Source organism: Sapajus apella, unplaced genomic scaffold, assembly GCF_009761245.1.
Source record: "Sapajus apella isolate SASKATOON/1434 unplaced genomic scaffold, GSC_monkey_1.0 scaffold19, whole genome shotgun sequence".
NCBI classification, from domain to species: domain Eukaryota; kingdom Metazoa; phylum Chordata; class Mammalia; order Primates; family Cebidae; genus Sapajus; species Sapajus apella.
In genome coordinates, this window is record NW_022436959.1 from 7,375,338 (window position 1) to 7,399,825 (window position 24,488).

A 24,488-nucleotide genomic window follows, 5' to 3' on the forward strand; every position below is an offset into this window, starting at 1 on the left:
TGGGAGGTGGAGGTTGCAGTGAGCTGAGATCATGCCACTGCACTCCAGCCTAGGTGATCGAGTGAGACTCTGTCTCAAAAAGGAAAAAAAAAAAAAAGTCCCAAACTACAAACTGCCCAAAGTCCATCAATAAGAGAGTGAATAAATAATTGTGGTACATTCATTTAATGGAATACTACTTAGCAATAAAAAGGAATGAACTACTGATACAGACAAGGATGAATCTCAAAAACATACTGTATGAAAAAAGCCAGATGCAAAAGTTATAATATTCCAGTTATACCAAGTTTTAGAATAGGCAAAACTAACCTATGGTGACAGAAATCAATAAAATGGTTATTTCAGGCTAAGTGACACAGGGATCATTCCAGGATGATGAAAACATGCTATTTCTTGGTAAGAATATAGATTACAGAGGTAGGTACATTTGTCAAAATTCACTGAATCATAACATTTAAGTCCTATGCAAGTTATACCTCAATTTTTAAGAGAGATGTATAGTTAAATGGGGCATAAAGCAAATTTCAACACATTAGCCATCCTTGGAATTAGTGACTTTATACAAGTAAAAATGAATTTGATCTAAATAAACATATATAATATGTGCGTGTGTGTATGTGTGTGTGTGTGTGTATATATGTGTGTGTACACACACACACACACACACACACACTCTTTTTTTTTTTTTGAGACAGGCTGTCATCCAGGCTGGAGTACAGTGGTGCAATCTCAGCTCTCTGCAACCTCCACCTCCCAGGTTCAAGAGATTCTCCTGCTTCAGGCTCCAGAGTAGTTGGGACTACAGGTATGAACCACCATGCCCAGATAATTTTCGTATTTTTAGTAGAGATGGGATTTCACCATGTTGGCTAGGCTGGTCTCAAACTCCTGACCTCAGGTGATCCACTCACCTCAGCCTCCCAAAGTGCTAGAATTATAGACGTGAACCACCACACCCAGCCATAACACATATAAATATGTATTTATATATGACATGTAAATTTATATTTACATATAACATAAATATATATAAATATAAATATATATTATATGATGGGGAGAGAGAGAGAGAATAACTTTTAAAATCTTTGAAAATATGTTTTGGCCAGGTGCGGTAGCTCATGCCTGTAATCCCAGCATTTTGGAAGGGAAGGATCACTTGAGCCGAGGTATTACAGACCAGTACGGGTGACATGGCAAAACCCATCTCTACAAAAAATACAAAAATAAGCTGGGCATGCACATATAGTCCAGCTACCCAGAAGGCTGAGGTGGAAGGATTGCTTGAGCCTGGGAGGTGAGGGTTGCAGTGAACGGAGATCATGCCACTGCACTCCAGCCCGGGCAACAAAGCAAGACACTGTCTCAAAAAACAAACAAACAAAAAACCTTTTAACTGGTAAAACACATTTTTTTACAGTGCCAATATATGAAGGCCTATTCCTCAACTACTTGTTTTACTTTTATGTATAGTTTCTAGAAAGCAAAATCCCCTTTTAAAATTATACTACTCTGAGATCAATATTTAATCATAATTAGAAATGAAATGGGAATATGCAATAATGCTTAAGGTCATGTAGTTTTAATTGTATGTGGCTGGTGATCGGAACAAGTAGCTAAGAAGGGTCATCTCACTGCACACATAGTTCAGGGTATTTATCCTGCAAAACAACTGCAGTGAGACAGATTCTAGAGATGAATGAATGTAAGGCAACTGCAGGAATCTTACCTAATACTGGAACCACAGCATAACATGATGCCAAGAATGCTTCTGTGGGAATGCCACTGTCTTCCAGAAGTTCAATGTCACTAAAGCTACATAATTTGGTGATATGGAGGAGAAAAGATTGAAAATACAGTATCAGCACTCTGCAATTCAACGGTAGTCAAAGAAACAGCTATCCCCTCTGTAGGGCAAATCATTTGACTCATATGCTCCAATGACTGTTTTTCTAATATGGTCTCATAAAATAATTTTCTAAAGATAATCCACCAAAGCAAGCTAAAATTTGTTCAGAGTACACCCGACAATCATTTCCTTCTTATTCACTGTTAGAAAAAGTAAAGAGTAAAGCAGGTACTTGGTATACTATACTCTCTATTCTCTTAGAATACGCCATCACCTGAAAGGAACACCATGACTGATTTTCCAGAATGGAAGCTAGTATCCAAACATCAGTAATATTAGAAAGTCTAGAATACCTTGTGTTCATGGTACTAAAGAAAGTTGGGATAACTTCTTTGCTTTCTTCCCAGAGGGATTCTGGAGAGCAACTTGAGGAGTCTGAACCAGACTGAGTCAAATTATTGTCATGGTTTTCTGGGTTTTCCACTCCAACTTCCTTCATTATTTCACCCTGGACTGCAGAGTAGAAAATATCTATTACTAATCTATTATAAAAATTCAGTTTTTGTTAAAACTTTCTAAAACAGAAAAATACACAGAAATAAAAATTCATGAAACACTGTTCACATACACACATACATACATCTACATATACAAACACAGCTTCAAACATGTGTATGTTTGTATCCTGCTTGCTTTCACTAAACAACATATCATGAATATTTTCATTATCATTCAACTCTTCAAAATCATGATTTTAATGACCATGTTATAGTGCACCATTCCCATGAGGGGCATTTAGGTGGCTTCCAAAATTTTACAATTATAAATACAATCACTACTCATTTAATTAGCACATTCTATACATATTTGTGAATCTGTCTACTTGCTAAAATTTAGTTTGTAACTGAAAATCAATACTAGTGGCACCTCTGCAGTCATTTGCAGTCATGTGCAGAGTGGTGAAAAATGGCTCGACACACATATTCCTCATATTCTTAGCTGAGGTAGAGCAATGAGATGTCCTGCCTTCTTGTTTCTACACTCATATATAGACAGATGTCCTTACTTAGTGCCACATTTTATGCATGTTTGTGCATTTTGTTGTTTTTGCTGTTTAAAAGGGCTCCCAAGTATAGTACCATAGAGTGTTCCTACCCACAAAATGGCTGTGATGTGCCTTTTGGACAAAAGATGTGTGTTATATAAGCTTCATTCAAGCACGAGTAATAGTGCTGTTTGCCATGAGTTCAGTATTAATGAATCAACAATACATATTAAAGTGTCTTTAAACAAAAACACACATAAAACAAGGTTATACATTGATTGGTAAACAAAAATTTCGTGACCAGAGGCTTGCAGGAACCTAACCCTGTATTTAACCCAGGAACAACAGTTTAGTATTTGCTAATTCAGTGTTTATGATGACTCAATAAAACGTAATTACTGCAAATAATGAGAACTGACTGTAATGCCACAAAGAACATCCTTAAATCAATAGGTCTTCATCCTTAAATCTGACTATTTGCTGAAGAGCAATTCCTAGAAGTGAAACTATAGGAGCAAATACATGACTGCACTATTTTGACAGACATTTTCTCCTGTCTTTATTCTTTACCCAAGAGATAAGACTCCAATGATGTATGGATTGTCTCTCTCTCAGATTAACAGCTAAGAAAACACAGCTCCTACCCCCAACTCCCATACTGCTCCTCAATTCATCTGGAAAAAACAAGGTCTATTTCAAGGTAGATGAGGAGAAAATTTTAATTTCATTTTCAAATTATTAAGTACTTATAACACAATTAAAAGCTCTAATATAGTTGTCTTTGATCTGAAGTAAATTTCAGTGATTAGTGTTAAGAGATTAGCATATTTGAACTACAGACCCAATACCTGAAATGTGGGACTTTGACTTGATAAACACAGTGAAGACTGGGTAGAAACCTCACGGTGACCAGTGAATTCTGACATCCTCAGGACCAAAAGAACCCAGGAGGATGAAAAACTGAACTGTTGTAATTTTAAGACTGTTAAGTCTCACAGCATAGTCTAAGTTCAAAGGACTTTTAAGATACAGGGTTGAAGGCCAGTGAAGTACTCCTACCCTCTAAAAGGCCAGCATGCATAGCTGTTGCTCACTGTAGCCCATGAATATAGCCTAGAACAACGGGCAGGAATCTTCCTCTTCACTCTGCCTTCTCAACACCAGGTCAGACTGGATGAAAGAATGTTTTTCAGTCACATGACCTATCTTACCCAGCCAATATCCTCCTTAGGAGACGCTACTACATGATCTTGAGGTGAATCCCTATCATGGATATAAATCAAATTCCCAAATTTTCTATCATCTAAAATTGGTGTGCTTCAGACTTTACTTTTGTTTTTACCTGTTATATTATCATCTGTATTTTCCTCACTTGATATGCTGCAGTCTATCTCTGCAGATTTCAAATATAAGGAATTCTTATTTTTCATGAGGATTTCTTCATCACTATTTATTTCCATATTTAAAGATCCATTTTCACAACTGCTCAACTCCATTTGCCTGCAATTTTTTTAAAAGGAAAAAAAGTCAGAAAGTGCAGTTATTTGGTCACAATTTCTTTTTTTTTTTTGAGACAGGGTCTCCCCTCAGTCACCCAGGCTGTAGTACAGTGGCACAATCACAGCTCACAGCAGCCTCAATCTCCTGGGCTTCAGCAATCCTCCTATTTGAGCCTAACACTCCAGCTTGAGTAGCTGGGACTACAGGTGCCTGCCACCATGCCCAGCTAATTTCTGATTTTTTGTAGTGATGGGGGTCTCACTATGTTGCCCAGGTTGGTCTTGACCACTTGGCCTCAGGCAATCCTCATACCTCAGCTTTCTAAAGTGCTGGGATTACAGGCATGAGCCACCTCCCCAGCCTGGTCATAAATTGACTGCCCAGGTAAATGTTATCCTTTTAACATCCTCTGAAAGAATTGATAAATCAAGCCAAACCTCCCAGTCTCCTGCCTCCAAGGCCTGTGATGGGAGCAGGCCAGCCTCAAGGCTGCAATTTAGAAATAAAAGAGCCATTTATGGCTTTCCTACCACCCTCAACAGTCCCAATCTTCCAGCTCCCCAGCAGCATCAGGAAATAGTCACTGACAGCTCTTTGGTTCTCAATCAGCTTTCTCCAGGTGCCACTTTGAATACTTTACTTTCCTCAACTTCTCCCTGGGAGGCATCATCTCTCTCTTTACATCACTGGCCATTTCCCTGTGTCTGCCCAGCCAGTAACTGTCTAGAAGCCACATGCTGTGGTCATGGGAGAGTACTCCTCTTTTTGTTTGGTTTTTTTTTTTTGAGATGGAGTCTCGCTCTGTTGCCGAGGCTGGAGTACAATGGTGTGATCTAGGCTCACTGCAACCTCCGCCTCCCGAGTCCAAGTGATTCTCCTGCCCAGGTGCCCACTACCACGCCCAGATAAGTTTTGTATTTTTAATAGAGATGAGGTTTCACCAGGTTGGCTAGGCTGGTCTTGAACTCCTGACCCTCAGGTGATCCACCCACCTTGGCCTCCCAAAGTGCTGGGATTACAGACGTAAGCCACCATGCCCAGCCAGGGAAAGTACTCCTTATAAAGTATGTCTGAGAGGTCGGGCACGGTGGCTCACAAGGTCAAGAGATTGAGACCATCCTGGCCAACATGGTGAAACCCTGTCTCTACTAAAAATACAAAAATTAGCCAAGTGTGGTGGCACGCACCTGTGGTTCCAGCTACTTGGGAGGCTGAGGCGGAAGAATCGCTTGAACCCAGGAGGCAGAGGTTGCAGTGAGCCAAGATTGAGCCACTGCACTCCAGCCTGGTGACAGAGCAAGACTCCGTCCCAAAAAATTAAAATAATAAAAAAATAAATAAATAAAGTATGTCTGACAGAAAAGACTCAGAAGGATAACATTACATCCTGAGGGAACTGTCAGCATATTAAGGTAACAGAAAAAGCCAACTAACATGCAAGTAGAACAGCTCATTCTACTGGTTAAAGGAACAATCACGGTATCTTATTATTATTAGGTGATTATACCTAGCCAAATTAGAACAAAAATATTTTCTTCTAACAAAAATAAGGAGGAAGGGTCCAAGCTACATAGTAACTCCAGAAAAAATATTTGCTATTTTCTAAAAAAAAATACCATATTTCAACCTAGTAATTCAAAATGTAGGCGTATATAGAGGTAAAGACCTCAACAACAACAAAAGAATCTACAAATATACTTCTAGTAGAAATATTTAGAACAGGAGAAAACTGGAAATAACTAAATTGGGAACAATCCTTGTAATAAAAAAGTAAACAATAGTATATAAAGAGATAAACTATTAAATAATTTGAGGCCGGGCACAGTGGCTCAGGCCTGTAATACCAACACTTGGGAAGACCAAGGCAGGTGGATTGCTTGAGCTCAAGAGTTCAAGACCAGCCTGGGCAACATGGTGAAACTCTGTCTCTAAAAAAAATACAAAAATTGGCCAGGCTTGGTGGCATGTACCCATTATTTCAACTACTCAGGTGGCTGAGGTAAGGATTGCTTGAGCCCAGGAGGTTGAGGCTACAGTAATTTAACACATGGAATTTAACCCACTTCCATGGGTTAAATTACCAAAAGCTGAAGGAGCATTTAGGGGAACAGAAATAGTTTAGATTTTGATACTAGGTTATTTTTCAACCTGCAACTCTACCTCAGATTTTTGTTTTTAAACTCAACAAAATAGCACTACTATCATTTTTAGATAAAAGCACACTTAAAACAATGCTCGGCTCCTCTACAAGAGAAGTTTCAATCTTCAGGACACCCTAGAGAGATTAAAAGTTACTAGATGTGATGGGTCAGATCCATCTTAGGGAAAACGCAAACATCTTCCCTATTAGTGCTAAATAAAAAGTCTGTTCTGTGTTAATTCAGGCTCACCTAAAAGAGGAAAGTCAGATACTGTTTACTTCCATATTATTTCAAATCCTGAGGAAAACCATTATATGATCAAAGTATCATTTTTTTAAACAAGAGATAACAACATCCTTTTTTAATTTTTAGCAAGAAGAAAAAAAAGCTACTGTACCTTTCCAGTGAATTATGAATTGGTATAATAGGATGTTTCATCTTTAAAAGAAGAAAGGAAAGTTCTCATGTTAAATTTTGAACAGAGCATATTTAGGATCTTATTACATAGAAAACAGTAAATACGACCATATGACCATAATATACACTAGCCCCACTAAACAGAAACAATTTTAGGTCTTCCCAAAAGGGAGTCATGATTCCAACCAGTCCTTCTTATTTATTCCAATAAATTTCTACGGAAAAGGAAGATGATCTTTTGACAGACCTATTATCACAGTAAAACTCAGTGATTAGCTTTCTTTGTAATTTTAATTATGCTCATTAAACATTAGTAAGTTGCAAACTATGACACAGTATTATATCAAATACTAGAGGTATAAAGGTAGACACTATGGAGTTCTTGCCCTAAAAATCATTTCAATCTAAAACAAGGAATATAAATAAAATATGAACATATAAAAGAGAGGCTCTTAGCCCAATCTAGGGATTCAGGGAAGAAGAGACTAAGTCTTTGAGGAAGAATATGAGCTAATCCAGGAAAGAGAGATGAAGAGCATTCCTGGCACTGCAAAATGGCACAAAGGAGTGGGAGGAACTATTAACACAAGCAATGAATAAGTTTTTAATGATGCATTGTTGCAGCCAAATTAAGCAGGACTTTTACCTTGCTGGACTTGAGCATGGCCAGCTGCGGTGATCCTGGTGGAGTGCGGTAGAGCAGCTCAGAGGTGAAGGCTGCATTTGCAATCTGCATACATTCTTCCAAGGTCTTCAGAAACGTATTACAGGTTGATTTCAGCAAAGTTCCCACATCAATTCCCTCCTACGAAACAACCAGAGTGGAAGACTCCTTTACCTTGCCAAAAAAGAAAAATTTCCAATTGTGGAATGTCCTGAGAGGTTGTCCACAAAATAATAATAATGTATCCATCTACTGGGCAAATATGTACATCAGTTATAAACGAAAACCCCAATTTATCTATTAATCAAGTAACTATTAGTACTATTTGACTTTAACCTACAGGCAATGAGGGAACTGCTGAAAGCCTTAGGTAGTAAAGTGGTTCGATTTACATTACATTAATTGTAACTCCCTCAGTCATGACCACTGAAAGTATCTCTGGGCATTTCCTAGTGTCTCCTAAGAGGCACAATTGCTCTGGGTTGAGTGTCACTGCTCTAGACTATAAACTTCCCAAGAGGAGGACTGAAATGGCTTTTTTTTGGTATCCTTCATCTTCCCTTCCCCTCCCTTAGCAGTCTATCTCATATATAATAGGCAGCTGCTGAATGAGTAAGAGTGCCCAAAAGAAAGTGAATACAAGTGGGTTAAACCACCTTTTTTAGAAAAACTCAAAACACACGTACTACTAGTAGCATAGTGTTCTACTACTACCTAAAAAAATAAATGAAAATGTTTAATTATAATCTGCAGATGCATTATTTGTCAGATGGAAACTTCTTTGAAAGCAGAGCAGAGTCCTTGGTTAATATGAGCCATTTCATATACAGCTTAACACCAGAGAAATCCCTTAATATGTGTTTTAAAATAAGTGAATAATGACTATATTAATAAATGCTAAAAATTGCAAGTCTTGCTGACAATGAAGAGAAAAAAGCTGTGTCTCCATCTTTGAAAGCACTAGTCTATTCCAAAGAACAATTATGACTGTAAAATACTGTCTCAGTCTCATAGAGGCACATCAATGACAGACACTAAATTGGCATCTTAATAGCCATAGCTATAGAAACAGCTTTGCAAGACTGTAATTAACAAAACAATACAAACTGGAGAGAAACATATTTGAGTATGACAGTACTAAAGTTAAAGGTTCCAAATATTATCAATTAATTAATTCCCAATTCATTCCAGAAGGAAAGCTATATACTGCCATATGATGAAATGTACATATTGCTTCTCCTTGTATTTTGTTACTTTTTTCCTCTATAAAACAGTAAATTCCAAGATAGTCATAAATTAGCTGAGAGTAAATACTACCTGTAAACAACATCTGGTGCTTTTTATGTATATTAATAATATTAATAAAATATTTTACCTCAGAATTGCTATTCTGGTAGTCACTTCTTTGATATTATTCATGTATATTAATAATATTTTACCTCAGAATTGGACACACCAGTTGTGGTCACTTCTTTTGTTTTATCTACTTGCTGAACAAGGAGGTCACAGTAGAGTCTTAGTTCTGACATTTTGGTTTTCAAGTTTTCAGTGTTTTCAGCAAACTCTAAATAACAAAATGATGATAATGTAGTAACCAGAACAAACAACTGATTTACTAGTTAAGCTACTACACAGAACATATGCCCAAAGTCAGATATTTAAAGTATGGGTTGCAAATGTAACAGGTGAAGACATAAGAACAAGAAAAAACAGAAAAAGTAGATTTCCAGTCTTTTAAAGTAGTATACATTATTTCTTAAGCCAACATACTGAATAATCACCAGTATACAAAGAAGGAGACAATATACTGTCTGATTCACTCCTCTCAGAACTGGGAGCAGAGCTATGGGGTTCAGAGTTTTGGCCTCAGTTCTGCCGGAGAGTTTTTCCTATCTATAAAATGGGGTCATAGCTGTTATCTACTAATGTAGTGCTCTACTCTTACCTGGGAAAAGCATTCTATAGTGTCCATTACCTCAAAGAACACCATTCATAATTTTAGCTGAGGACTGGTTCAGTATGGGGCCTTGTCAAGGCTAATGGCACCCCGCAATTATTATTAGCAACACTCTCCAGATACCCTGGCATTGAGGGCTCAGCTACAATTATTACCACTTTTCTGTTTGTTTCTTCATTAAAAAAAAAAAAAACAAAAAAAAAAACAAACAAAAAAAACTGCATATTACCATCTGCTCTGAGTCAAAGCCAACAGCTTCTAGAATTTGCTCCCAATTTAGCACTAAAACAATCAATCAAGAGACCAATTTATGAGTCTACTCGAAGAGTGAAGCACACCTGCAACACCTGTCATGAGAGATGTTCCCTGGAACACTTTTTCCCATTACACCCCACCCCAGCTCATTTCTTCAGGGTACATATAGGGTCATGGGGTAGGGAAGGTAGCAACTGGGACCCAGGCAATAAGCCCTGGTATTCTTGCCCCAGTCCAAAGAGAAAGTTAGGCCATGGTTCTCTGGAGAACTTAATGATAACCAGTGAATGAATGTTACACAGCAGCAACCTCACAATTGAGCATCCAACCCACCCCAGAAAAAAAAGGAAGGAAGAGCAGGGTGTTACTACAGAAAACATTCTGATCCAAGGCTTATCTGGCTCAACTACCCTTCACCAAAGGTCAAGTTTATACCAGACTGGGTACTTAGCCATTTTATCATCACTAATCCTCATGGTAATCCTCCTAAGGCAAGATCTATTACCACTTTTTAAAAGATGAAACTGAGAGTAAGAAAGGTTAAGTGACCTATGCCAAGGTTATACAGTCAATAAATTGCAAAGCCATCATGTGTACCCAGCTGTGTTTGGCTCCAAAGCCTGCACTCTGCACTATGCTATGCCAAGAAAGAAGAGTTAGGTATGGACCCTAGTTTAAATTACAGCAAGATACACAGCATTTGCATGATACAAAAAGCTGGCTAGGTGGTCAGAAGCAAGATAACAAATAAGGGAGATCAGAGATGCCAGTAAAGAACAATCAATACTTGCCTTTCTCCTTCTGGGTCCTACTGTCAGTCAGGCAAGCCTTGGCTGATCCCAGGGCTACCAGCCACCGCTGTCTCTCAGCGACACTTCTGGCCTTCAGGTAGAAATACTGTTCCCCGGGGATTATCAGGTCCATGCGTGTATTATCTACAGAATGAACTGGGAGCAAGACAGAGGGAGGTCAGAGACCTAGAAGAGCCCTGTCTTCTTGAGCTTAACCCAACTTCTTGAGCTTAACTGATAGCAGTCATTGAAGGGTTCTTTCCAAAGAGGATGCCAGTCCTCGTGACCTCTCCTAATTCACACAAAGTTCTGTTTACTTATCTCATCTTAGACATCTCTGCTGATCAAGAGGGAAAACCCTGCAATTGGCTCCAAAGCATCACTAAGACTATGACCCAAAAAAGAATCACCCAATTAACTTTTCAGTTAAACTGATGTCTTATCAAAACAGAGAAGGAATCTCTCTTTCAGTGGGTGTATGTGTTAAGTATGCTGCTCTGAGGCCAGGAAACAAGGGTATGTCTTTCATCTCCTTGGATTTATTGGGAAACAATCAAAAATACAATCTTTTCCATCTTCTAATTCCCTTGACAAGTCAGACCAAAAGTGTGAGAATTTTCTCAGGGGCCTTTAGGAGAAGAACAAGCAAACCACACTCTTTCACCCACATCCACTCCCTAAATTCCCATTTAATCTGTTTGTCTTCTGAGCCACACCTTCTCAGCATGTCTCAAGACAAAATCAAGAAGTAAAGACTATTTGAATGTCTGTTAGGTTTTTGCTTGTTTCGGTAGAGAGGGTGTGTGTGTGTGTGTGTTCATACTGACTTAAACACAGAAGTGTTTGATGCTGTAGTAAAGACTTTTAAGCTTTGCTAATAGCCACTGGTCCCAGGTGAGCAGGTGACTAAGGAATGAGCGCTAGTTGAGTGGTAAAGCACGTTGCTCTCATTTATTTTAACCAATCTCCTTATAAAAGTTGGCTACATTTTGGATTGTATTTGCAAGGCTTTCTTTTGAGACATAACAGTATGTCCACTGGTCTGTACTATGGAAGCAGCAGAGAGTATGCAGAGGCCAGGGGCTTTTTTGCTTTTCAGGGAAAGCAGAAAGAAAAATAAAATTTGAAAGTTGCTTGATTTCTCACCTTGAATTTCACACACTGCCATTTGGATGCTCCCTTTGCAACCTTTCCAGGCATCTTCAGGAGAATCATAATAGGACAATATTCCCCCACAGAGAAGGAACCATCGAGGCTGCCAACCTGAAAACAAAAGCAAGTGTATCATTGCAATTAATGCCTGTGTATAAAGTACCTCCCAAGACACAGAAATAGGGCCTAACATAGGGGACTGGGTTAGCTTCAAGGGGAGATTCACACTGCCAGGGTTAGTCTAAGAGAAAGAATTGTTAGAAAGACCTGTATGTTTTATCCCATTTTTGTAAACTTAAAAATGCCCAAAGAGGTATATATATTTTTTAGTCACATCATTATAGAAGTCTGAAAGGATCAGCAAGAAGTATATTGATGACTCTCTAGGTACTAGGATTTACAAAAATAAGTGAGATTTTTATTCTTTTTTTTTCCTAATACAGTACCAGTAGTCTGTGATTTTTACTTTTTCTAAGACAAATAATTAGTGTGTCCTGAACATTACTGTTATCACATGCTTGCCTTCCTCCTTTCTGATTAAGAAAAATTATCCAAAACTTAGAAATAAGGCAACAAAGATGACAAGGTCCTTTCAATAAATGTCATTCACAGTGCCAACTAAGAAGCCCATCTAGAGTCCTATAAGCCTTAGGAAAAGTAACTTTGACTTGCTATTTAGTACTGATCCATTGAAATGAGGTAATCTTAAAGCATTCAAGACTTAACTACATTCACTTCAATATTGGAGAATTTCAGGGGACAAACCATACATACTAGAAATAGGCTTCTTATCTAGTCCTCTCACCCTATATTCTAGTCAAACCACTTATTTGTTGTATTTCTGTCTCTGGACTTTTGCTCTAACTGGATCTTCTTCATAAAATGTCATCCCTGACCATTTCTGCACAAGCCTTGTCTTGTCAGGCCTCCTCAGACAGATGCAGTGCTTTCCTTTCTCTGAAATGCCATAGCCCTTTAGTGATACATTTCTCTCATGGTACTCTGCCATGGCTGAGGCAATCAGAGAAGGCTACAGACATCTGATGGGCCCTTGGGGTTTGACTCACGTAAACCAAGTGGTAGGACACCAATGGTATCACTTTATTACATTTTAATAGGAGGCTACTGCACTTCCTGGAGCACCCCCAGCCCAAGACTATGGAACAGGGAACTACACTGTAATCAGAAATCAGAACAGTCAGCACTAAATCTATATGAAGGAGTTGAGTAGGGAGGCAAGATATTTCGCTCATCATTTACTTAATCAGGGTCTGCTTTTCCAGCAGCCCTTTGCAAGTGTTTATTTACATCTTAGGCTACCTCCCCAGACTGAAACAGAAGAGTCAATTTCTGAGACCCTGAGAAAAGGAAGAGGTCTTTAAATCACATAGTCCAACCAGCACATTTTATAGATAAGGAAACCAATCCCAGGTAGATTAAGTGACCTAATTAGGTAGTACACAGCAGAGCTGGGAAGAAAACTGTATCTTTCTATACTGCCCCTTGTAGCACTAAAACTTCCAAACCTTGGCTCCTCACTCCCAGAAAGCTATCCTGGTATAGAACAGCAGCATCTTTTCACTCACAGCTCAACTCCCATGATGCTGGTTGGTGTGAACACTCCCCAAACTCACCATGACTTTGGTGTAGAAGGCATTTAGAACAACCTCAATTACTATATTTTATAAAATTTAGGATCCATCTGTATTCATCAGTGTTATCCAGAGAAAAAGAACCAGTAGGGTGTTAGGGTATGTGTGTAAAGATATTAGAAGGATTTGTGGGTGGGTATGTGTGCATGTAAAGAGAGTATAAGGAACTAGCTCATGTGACTAGAGACTGAGAAGTCCCAAGATTTACAGTCAGCAAGCTAGCTAGGAGAGCTGATGGTTGAGTTCTAAGCTAGCAGGCTCAAAAACCTAAGAATCAATGAAAGCTGGAAAAGGCCAATGTTCCAGCTCAAGGCAGTCACAGGAGGAATTCTCTTACCTAATCTTGTTGTTCCGTTCAAGCCTTTGACTGGATAAGGCCCATCCACATTAGGAAGGGTAATCTACTTTATTAGGTCTACTGATTCAAATATTAATAGCCTCCAAAACATCCTTACATATTCAACCAGAATAAACAATCACATCATCAATTTTAAGACACACCATTATTTTATGTGACACAAGAAAGAAAAAAACTACCAATTAAACAGTAACATAGCACTGGTTCTAAGATGCTTCTTGATTTCAGAGTTGTTGCAATGTGAAAAAAAAAAAAGAAGTGTCCTAAAACTGAAAAAATGCACTGGTTTTATCCTATTAGAATCTGAAAAATGTTGAAGTGCCTTCAACATTTAGTGCCTTCAATCCCACCCAAAGCAAAGATGCAGTAAATTTTGAAAGCAGCTGGAAGGCTGGGCTCCATGGTTCACTCCTGTAATTCCAACACTTTGGGAAGCTGAGGCAGAAGGACTGCTTAAGGCTGGGAGTTCAAAACCAGCCTAGTCAACATAGTGAGACCCTGTCTCTACAAAAAGTTTTAAAAATTAGCTGGGCATCGTGATATACCTACAGTCCTAGCTACTCAGAAGGCTGACACAGGAGGATTGCCTGAGGCTAGGAGTTTGAAACTACAGTGAGCTATGATCATACCATTGCACTCCAGCCTGGGTGAGAGTGAGACCTTGTCTCCAAAAAAAAAAAAGGTAGCTAGCAAACTATAATAGCAACTGAAACATTGAAACATTACCTTCCTTATAACAGGTTCTGTATTTATCTAGGGGAGGTTATAATTATACAAGAGACATTCAATATATGGCAATTTTATTCTGTCCTTTGTAACTACACAAACTGTGACCAAGAAAAACTTTCCTTATAAGCACAAAATTCTTTCAGTTTCAAAAGACACATTAAGAGATCACAGAAATCTCATACCTATTAGACAAAATTTAAATGCAGAGTGATGGAGAGTTCAGATTAGTACTGGGACACACTGCTCCTTATAACTCCAGTGCTGGGAAACTGGGATACAGCCCAGGAATGATTAATTGTAGAGAAAAGAGGCATGGATGATGAAGAGACCATTAATCCAGTTTCTGTTTTAAATTAATCTGCAGTTATCTCAGAAATGATAAAACAGTCAAGGTAACTAAAGGGCAGATGAAAACTGTTGGTCTGTATTACTCCCCATCTTCCTATCCAATCTCCACCCTCTTTTATGCCATCTTCTATTAGAGATGCAATGTGGTATCACCCAAATTCTCTGCTTGGAAGGATTAGACAAGAAACTTCAATGAGCAGAGAAGAGTTTTAGTTCGTATTAGCTATCATTAACAGGGACGGGGTAGGGGGTAAAAAAACAATATTTAAATACCAATTTCATACACTTTGTATTATCCTGGATTGTTTCACTACAGAAAGTATACTTGACATTAATTTTTGCATAGATGCAACCCAGCGTCTATCTAGTACTTTCCACTGATGAAAACCTTCTCCACACTTAATCCATGATGTTTGGATGGAGGTGACCAGCTCCAGGGTGGGTATGTGATTTAAGCCTAAATGAAGCTTCATATCCCCTATCCTCAATGATAGTTCCAGAATGGACAAGTGGCCCAACCACAGACAATTCTGAGACTTTTGCTGGGATGGTGGAAAGGCATAAAGAAATAGAGACTGTCTCTTTTTTCTGTGGTCTTAAGAATGTTAGTCTGCAGCTGCTGGCAGCAGTTTGCCATCACATGGGACCTAAACATGATTCACACATAAAGGGAAATGGGACTGGAAGGATTTGAGGGACAGAGGGAGAAGGAAGAAAATCTGGATGACAGTGTTTGAACCCCATGATCAGCCCACATAATTCCTGAAGGTAAGACACCACCTAGATTTTTCCATTAAATGAACTAATAAATGTCCCTTTTTACTTTAAGCCTGTGTGAATTGGGTCTTTCTGCAAACACAAAACTCTAAACTATCACATGATCATCTCACTAAACGTATAAAAAGCACTTGACAAAAATCTAACACCCTTTCATAATAAAAACACCTAACAAACTTAGAAGAGAACTACTTCAACCTGATAAAGGCATCTACAAAAAACCCACAGTTAATGTGCATAAGGTGAAAAACAGGATGCTTTCCCCAAAGATTGGAAACAAGAGAAGGATGTTTGCTTTTACCACTTCTAGTCAACATTGTACTGGAGGTTCTAGCCAGGGCAAGTAGTCAACAAGTGAAATAAAAGACATCTAGATTGGAAAGGAAGAAGCAAACCTAGCTCTACTCACAGACATGCTCTTATATATTCAAACAAAAACAAAAAGCAAGGAACCCACTAAAAAAAGAAACTATTAGAATAAATGAATTCAGCAGGTGATAGGATACAAGACTAACATACAATGAAAATTGTATTTCTGAATCCATTTATGATAACATCAAAAAGAATAAACTACTTAAGAAATAATTTTATTTTTTGAGACAGAGTTTCACTCTTGTTGCCCAGGCTGGAATGCAGTGGCATGAGCTCAGCTCACTACAACCTCTGCCTCCAGGGTTGAAGTGATTCTCCTGACTCAGCTTCTCAAGTAGCTGGAATTACAGATGCCCACCACAACACCCAGCTAATTTTTGTATTTTTAGTAGAGATGGGGTTTCACCAGGTTGGCCAGACTGGTCTCGAACTCCTGACCTCAGGTGATCCACCCATCTCAGCCTCCCAAAGTGCTGGGATTACAGGTGTGACCCACCACACCCAGCCAAGAATAAATTTTAAAAAATAAGTGTAAAACACTGAAAACTACAAAACATTTTAAAATTCTGAATGTTTTACATTCAAAGAAATTCAAGATTTAAAGATCACTATCCCAAAACTGCTACCAGCTTGCTCTTTTCTCACATAGTGCAAATGCCTTTCTACACTTAATGGACAAAACAACTGTGCAAAATTTACTTTTAAAAAATCTTAGCCAAATTCAGTTCAATTAATAAACATTTTCAATGAGCATAATTTTCTTCAAAAACACGCTTATATTTAGATCTAAACTGGCATACCTCATGTTAATTTACACTGAAATTTCTTTTTTTTTTAAATTTCCCAACAGGAACCACCATTTTAAGTCAAAATTTCTAAATCGAGATGTTCTTATTCCCTTAAAGATCCAAACCAAAAGTAATGGAGTCATACCCACTTCTGACTAGAAAGTACTATAGCTTCCTTTCATTTTTCTTTCAGCAGATTTGTGACAAGTGGCTCATCCAAACACATCACCATGAAAAACTGTACTCCATTAACTAGACACTTAAAATTTTTTAAATTCACTTTTAAATTTACATAAAATAAAATTCATTATTTGGCAAACAACTCTGAGTTTTGATAAATGCATAGTGCTTTAATAACCCACAATAATCAAGAAAAAGAAAATTCCCTTCTACCAAAATTGTCCCCCAAATTCCCTTTTTGTGTTACTCCTTTGTGATCAAGCCTTCCCCTCTCCCTTCACCCTTGGCCAACCACTATTGTGGTTTCAATTGAAGTGCAAAATATTTCTTTTTTTTTTTTTAAAACTGATCATGTCAAAGGAGATTTCAGTGCTACAAAATATTTCTCAATTTTCTTGGAGACCTTCTCTTTGACCCACAGGCCATTCTGAAGTGTACTGCTTAACTTCCTAATATTTCAGGGGATTTATACATGTTATTAATTTGTAGTTTACCGCTATTAAAGACACAGAACATTCTTTTGACAAGGTTTGGCAAGGTTTCTATTATGGTTCAGAATATGGTCTATCTTGATGAATGTTCCCTGTGCATTTGAAAAAAATGTAATATTCCACTGTTGTATTTTGTTCAGTTTTTTATGGTAATCATTATAATAGGCTTATTACCTCTTGGCCCAACAATGAGTCTTAAATAAACAACTAGTAGAATGCCTACTAAGTTAGCCTCATGCTAGGGCATATCATTCTGCCTTTACGTCCACCACAGTTCCTTAAGAACCTTTGCCTTAAAAATTATGGTGTTCTGGGAAAGCAGAAGTTCATAATCTAACTGTTTAACAGCAAAAACAAATTTTAAAAATTAGCATATTGTGAAATTTAAAAATCCATAAGAGTGGGTTGGGGAAGGGAGAGAATTAGGAAAAATAACTAATGAATGCTGGGCTTAATACTAGGTACTGAGATGATATGTACAGCAAACGACCATGGCATACATTTACCTGTGTAACAAATCTGCAAATATACCCCTGAACTTGAAGATTAAAAAAAAAAAAACCATAAGAAATGCTGCTGTGTAGAAATGCAGAAAAAAAAAATAAGAAGGGGCTATTTAAACTCCTTCTAGAAAAGTTAGCCAAAAGTAAAGAAAAAAGTGAAGGAAAGGTGCTTTTTTATTAGCCATAAGAAGAAAAATCAGTGAACATAATTAAGGGGGAATTGAATGGGAGAAACAAAAGGTTAAGTCCCTTAACTTCTTTGAGCTTTAGTTTCCTTTTCTAGGAAATTTCAGCTAGAGTTTAGATGCTGCTAAGAAATCTCTTTCAGCTTTCAAAATCTATCCTAATACAAAGTAATAGCAAACTCTAATCTTTCCCAGAATCTGATTCAAGAGACAGTAACTGCCAGGTACAGTGGCTCACGGGGCAGAAGGATCAGCTGAGGCCAGGAGTTCAAGACCAGCTTGGGCAACATAGCAAGACCCTGTTTCCAAACAAATTTTTAAAAATAAAAACAGAGAAAGTAACTAATGCCAAGAAAATAAAGTGAAATTAAACTTCTTGATAGAACTGACTTCTCTATCAATAAATTAAACTTCTTGATAGAACTGACTTCTCTATCAAGAAATTAAACTTCTTGATAGAATCTGAAGTGTTGAGTCAAAACAATTTATTCACTACAAATTATGGTTTCTATGTTCATAACCCATATGTATTATGATCATATTATATATTATGATATGTTATGTATGCTATATAGATATTATTAATAGTGAAAAAAATCTACCATTTTAAATTGAAGCAAAGCAGGGCTACTCATTTACTACCCCTGATCTCCATAGCCTTGGTGTTTTCCAATGGCCAACCTGAGCATTTGGCCACACCTCATCCCATCAGAGCCCTCTCCAACTCAGCTTCTCTAGGGGAGCTCCAGACAGGGATGTGGACAGCAAAGCCTTGGGTTCCTCTGCCAGGTCAGTCAGCAAGATTTTTGCTGTAGCTGGGGAAGAGGGAAGAAAGAAGAAACTCTCCTCATTGTAACAGTTAACCAAGCATTAGCTAAATTATAGGCTCCTTAATTTACCATTAATTAATTCTCAAAGCATTTTCTGAGCAGTTATAATTTCAAAGTATTTTCTGAGCAATTATAATTTATCAGGTTTGGAGATTTAGAGAAAAGATCCCAGCCTCAAGGAGTGACAGACTAGTGGAGAGTCTACCATGCAGATGGTGAGAAGACTAACTGGTAATTACAATAAATTATACCAAGTTCTCTTTAAAACCTTCTGCTAGAAGCTGTAGTGCTTCGAGCTACCAAACTAAGTATTTATTTGTTCTGCACAGTGCTTCTCATATGTCCTACTAGTACCTTACTCAAGGCAATGGAGTGAGGAAACTAAGTTCAGACTCATAACATCCAGGTGTGTCATCTTGAGGACACCACTTAATTCCTTTGGGCATTATTTGTCTATCTTACCTATCTTCTCTCTCTCTCTCTCTCTCTCTCTCCCCCCCGCCTCTGATCTATCTACCCAAGACAGAGTCTTACTCTATTTTCGACAGTCTTGCTCTGTCATCCATCTATCTATTTACTTATTTATTTGCAACAGAGTCTTGCTCTGTCACCCAGACTGGAACACAGTGGTACAAGCTTGGCTCACTGCAACCTCTCAGCTCAATGCAACCTCCGCCTTCTGGGTTCAAATGATTCTGGTGCCTCAGCCTCCCAAGCAGATGGGATTGCAGGCATATTTCACCATGCCCAGCTAATTTTGTATTTTTACTAGACACGGGGCTTCACCATGTTGGCCAGTCTGGTCTCAAACTCCTGGCCTCAAGTGGTCTGCCCACCTCAGCGTCCTGAAGTGCTGGGATTACAGGTGTGAGCTACCGTACCCAGCCCATTTTTCCAATTCTTAGAAATTTATCAGTGACATGGGATTGCTAGAAACAAAGATAAGCACCCGGCCTCATATTCCTAGTTTTATAAAACAAGTCATGGCCAGGCGCAGTGGCTCATGCCTGTAATCCCAGCACTTTGGGAGGCCGAGGCAGGCAGATCACAAGATCAGGAGCTCAAGACCATCTTGGCCAACATGGTAAAACCCCATCTCTACTAAAAATACAAAAATTAGCCAGGTATGGTGCTTGTGCCTGTAGTCCCAGCTACTGAGGAGGCTGAGGCAGGAGAATTGCTTAAACCCAGGGCAGAGGTTGCAGTAAACTGAGATTGCACCACTGCACTCCAGCCTGGGCAACAAAGTGAGACTCTGTCTCAAAAAAAAAAAAAAAAAAAAAAAAAAACTTTTACAACTCTATAATGAAAAAATGACCCAAACAAATGAGCAAAGAATGCAAACAGACATTTTTCCAAATTAGATATACAAATGAATAATCAGCATATAAAAAGATAATCAACATCATTAAGTCAGAGAAATATAAATCAAAACCATGAGATACCACTTCACATCCACCAGGATGGCTATACTAAGACAATAATGAGGTTGTCGAGAATGGAAAGACAGAAATTTCTTTGATTACTGATGAGAATATAAAATGGTGCAGTCACTTTGGAAAACAATTTGGCAGTCCCTCAATTATTAAACAAAGAGTTATCACATGACTCCAGCAATTCCACTTCTATGTATTGCATATATCCAGGAGAAATGAAATCATGTCTATATGAAAACCAGTATACGAGTGTTCACAGCACTGTTATTTTATAATAGCCAAGAAACCAAAAAACAAAACAAAACAAAATAATGCTGGGCATGGGCTCACACCTGTAATCCCAGCACTTTGGAAGGCTGAGGCGGGTGGATCACCTGAGGTCAGGAGTTCGAGACCAGCCTGACTAACATGGTGAAACACTGTCTCTACTAAAAATACAAAAACACGCTGGGCATGGTGATGGATGCCTGTAATCCCAGCTACTCAGGAGGCTGAGGCAGGAGAATCACTTGAACCCAGGAGGCGGAGGTCGTAGTGAACGGAGATCGTGCCACTGCACTCCAGCCTGGGCGTCAAAAACAAAACAAAATGAACAACCCAATCCAAATGTTCTTCAACTGAAAATGGATAAACAAAATACAGTACACACATACAATAAAATATTTGGCAATAAAAAGGAATGAAGTTCTGATACATGCTATCCAAACACACACACACACACACACACACACACACACACACACACACAATGCTAAAAAGAAGCCAGCCACAAAGGACCACATATTATATAATTCCATTTATATAAAATGTCTAGAAGAGGCAAATCTGTGCAGACAGATTAGAGGTTGCCAACGGCAAGGGGGCAGGTGTAGGAGTGATTGCTAGTAGATACTGGGTTTCTTTCTGGGATAATGAAAATGTTCTAAAATTGATCGTGGTTAATTGTTGCACTTTTTATATATACTAAAATCACTGAGTTATACATTTTAAATAAATTTTATGGCTTATGAATTATCTCAGCAAAGATGTTAAAATGTTAACAACAGCAAAAAAGATTGCCCAGTGGTTGTGAAACCAAGAATCCTTATATTCCAGATGTCTTCCTTGTACTGTTTACACAGCACTAGTATATACGGCAAGAATCACCTTCCTCCACCTGAGGGGAAACAAAATTATAGCACATCCTTAATGAAAACCATCTGGCCAGTATGAGGCAGGCCTCTGTTATTTTTGGAATGCAGTAATGCAATGTGCTTGAGCCTTAACTTGCTGGAGAGGCGCAAGTAGCCCACCGCTGTCTGGAGTTTAGGACAGCGGCCTTCCTATCAGCTGAGTGGGCAGGAAAAGGACCTAAAACTATAAAGTAGAAAGCATAGGTTAGAAAATTTCCTTGTGGCAAAACATATGCATAACACTGAGCAGTCAAAGCTTTCTTCACTCCTGAATTCCTCTCCATTTCCCACCCCTGAAATAGAGTCTGCTATTCTAGGTCAAACATACTTTAAATATAGGTACATTATGAATCAGCTAGAATTACATAATGATCAAGCAAGAAGGACCTTTAAAAGTACTGTCTAATGGAGCACTGACTCTGAAGCCACTTATTAACTGTGTGACCGTCAGCAAATGCACCTCTCTATACCTCAGTGTCTTCATCTGGAAAATGGGCATAATAATGGCAACTGTTTCTTGAAATTGCTGCAAAGACTGAGTTAATCCATGTTAAAATGTCTAGAATAGTGCCTGGCACATTGTGAGTCCTAACAAATTTTTTACTATTTTTTTTTTTTTTGAGATGGAGTTTCGCTTTTGTTGCCCAGGCTGGAGTGCAGTGGCAGGATCTTGACTCACTGCAACCTCTGCCTCCCAGGTTCAAGTGATTTTCCTGCCTTAACCTCTCAAGTAGCTGGGATTACAGGCACCCACTACCATGCCTGGTTAATTTTTTGTCTTTTTAGAAGAAATGAGGTTTTAGCATGTTGGCCAGGCTGGTCTCCAACTCCTGACCTCAGGTAATCCACCCACCTCGGCCTCCCAAAGTGACAGGATTACAGGTGTCAGCCACTGAACCCAGCCACAATTCTTAGAATTATAAACTGGTAAATCCCATTAGTTTTACGGAGGAAGACACTAAGGCTCAGCATGCTAAAGCGACCTGCAGTTGGCAGTAACAGGGCTGTTTACCAGGCTTCAGGTAAACAGGGCTGTTTACCAGGCTTCTCTTTGACTCCTGAACCAGGGTTTTGGGGCATTAATGTGTAGCCCTCCATATAAAATGCTTGACTAACTTTTAGGTCTTGAAAAACAAATAACAAATACAGTGCTTAGCAGTATGTCTCACACAATGTAGGAGTCTGTAACATGTTTAATTCACTCTTTTTTCATCCCAAGTTTAATCTTCTAACATCTGAAGAAAGATACTGACACTAAATCCCAGAATGTCCAAAAGGCAAGATGGCACCAGATTGTAAAAGAAAACAGACAAACTTTTTTTTTGTATTTTTCATTGAAGGAGGATAGAGTACCTGAATATGCTTAGCATCTAGAGGAAGAGACTTCTTTCTCTTTGTGCATTCTAGAAATGTAGATCTTAGATGCTATTATCAGGGCTTGACGATGTTTCTAACTTTCAGTGATTAATATACCTATCAATTTGAAATTCAAGAGGCAAAAGAAGTACACAAAATAATTATATGTAGTATTTAATGAAGTACAGAGATAGATACAAAGATGTAACCAGAAAACCTTCTATGCTACACTAAAACCACAGTAAACTTTCAAACAATTTCACCATTTCTCTTTCTCTCATAGATGCATGCATGCATGTATACACATGTACACACACAATCACATCACAGTATTTAAACCAGCCTATGAGGCCCTGAAATATCTGGCCTCACGCACACCCCTGCATCTTTGTTAGAGCCTCACTCTTCTCAGCTCTCAGCCAGATGCGTCCTCTTTCCTTTTCTCAAACTCACAGGTCTCTCTTCTGCTTTGGGGCCTTCACACCGGCATTCCCTGTGCCTGAAAAGTTCTTCTTTACTCCCTCTAACTACACCTCTGCCTTGGCCTCTCCACCTGTTAACAGACTGATTTATCCTTCAGACTCTGCTTAAATTTTTTTCTCAAAGAAGCCTTCCCTAACAACCCTTTACTAGCCTCTTTGCCCTCCCTCCTTCCCCGTCACACACAATGGAACATGCTTCTAATCACTTATCCAATAAATATCTTTCTTCCCCACCAGACTGTAGGCTCAAGAAGGGCATGGGCTTTGTTCAACATTGCTTCCCCTGTGCCTACCACAGTGCCCAACACATAGTAGATACTGAATGAAATTAACATTTCCTAAGGATTCAAAAGATCAAGTGATGATAAACTGATTTCCTAACTTCACTCAAATTTTACACAAGACATCCCATGCTGTCAGCATGACAAATACACAAACCACACAGAGGCATGGGTTATGTACTACTTTTGGAGAAAAATTCAGAATGAACAAAAAGTTGATTATATGTATTTTAAAGTCACTATGTGCAAACCTACAAGAAAAAAATAGTTACTTTTAAAATAAGCTTCAGAAAAAGAAACTTGTTACTAATACAACATGCTTATTTGGGAAGACGAAGGAGAAAAGTGAAGGGTGGAGGAAACAAGAATGCATGCAATTCTCCTAGGCTATTACCATTTCTTTCCCAAGTAAATTTATCTCCTAAAAGAAGAGAATGTGCCGAACCATAATTCTAAGTTTATCTGGAAAAGTACCCACTGGTGTGATGGGCTTCTATGAACAGTATGCCCACAAGGACAGGGCACGTAGGTTAAAGGAACAAGCAGCATCATGTAAAGACAGCTTTCTCTGGCAATGGCTCCAGTGCCCTCTTCTTTAGGGTTTCCACCCTAGCACCACTCACAGCATATAACTTCTCTTACTTTGGGAAGAAAAAAGTAGACTCTTTTCCAACAGAACAGACAGCAATCACATGATCAAGATTCGAAAAGATCCTAACAGAGAGTTCTGCTTTATTGAAGTATACACAAGAACAGTCAGAAACAACAGCAAAAGCA

The 24,488-nt window shown here is 38.5% G+C and overlaps 1 protein-coding gene across 4 annotated transcripts in view; it reads right to left on the minus strand.

Annotated features, from left to right (window-relative positions):
• Positions 1–24,488, minus strand: part of PLEKHA8 (pleckstrin homology domain containing A8) — a 96,681-nt gene that overhangs the window by 69,964 nt on the left and 2,229 nt on the right. For all 4 annotated transcript variants that reach the window (XM_032286896.1, XM_032286895.1, XM_032286893.1 and 1 more), the window contains exons 2-9: positions 11,766–11,882; positions 10,620–10,775; positions 9,056–9,180; positions 7,599–7,757; positions 6,933–6,973; positions 4,237–4,394; positions 2,203–2,362; positions 1,730–1,815 (exon numbers count right to left, since the gene is read on the minus strand). In XM_032286896.1, coding sequence (XP_032142787.1) covers positions 1,730–1,815; positions 2,203–2,362; positions 4,237–4,394; positions 6,933–6,973; positions 7,599–7,757; positions 9,056–9,180; positions 10,620–10,775; positions 11,766–11,882 — 1,002 coding nt within the window. The remainder of the gene's footprint in view (positions 1–1,729; positions 1,816–2,202; positions 2,363–4,236; positions 4,395–6,932; positions 6,974–7,598; positions 7,758–9,055; positions 9,181–10,619; positions 10,776–11,765; positions 11,883–24,488) is intronic.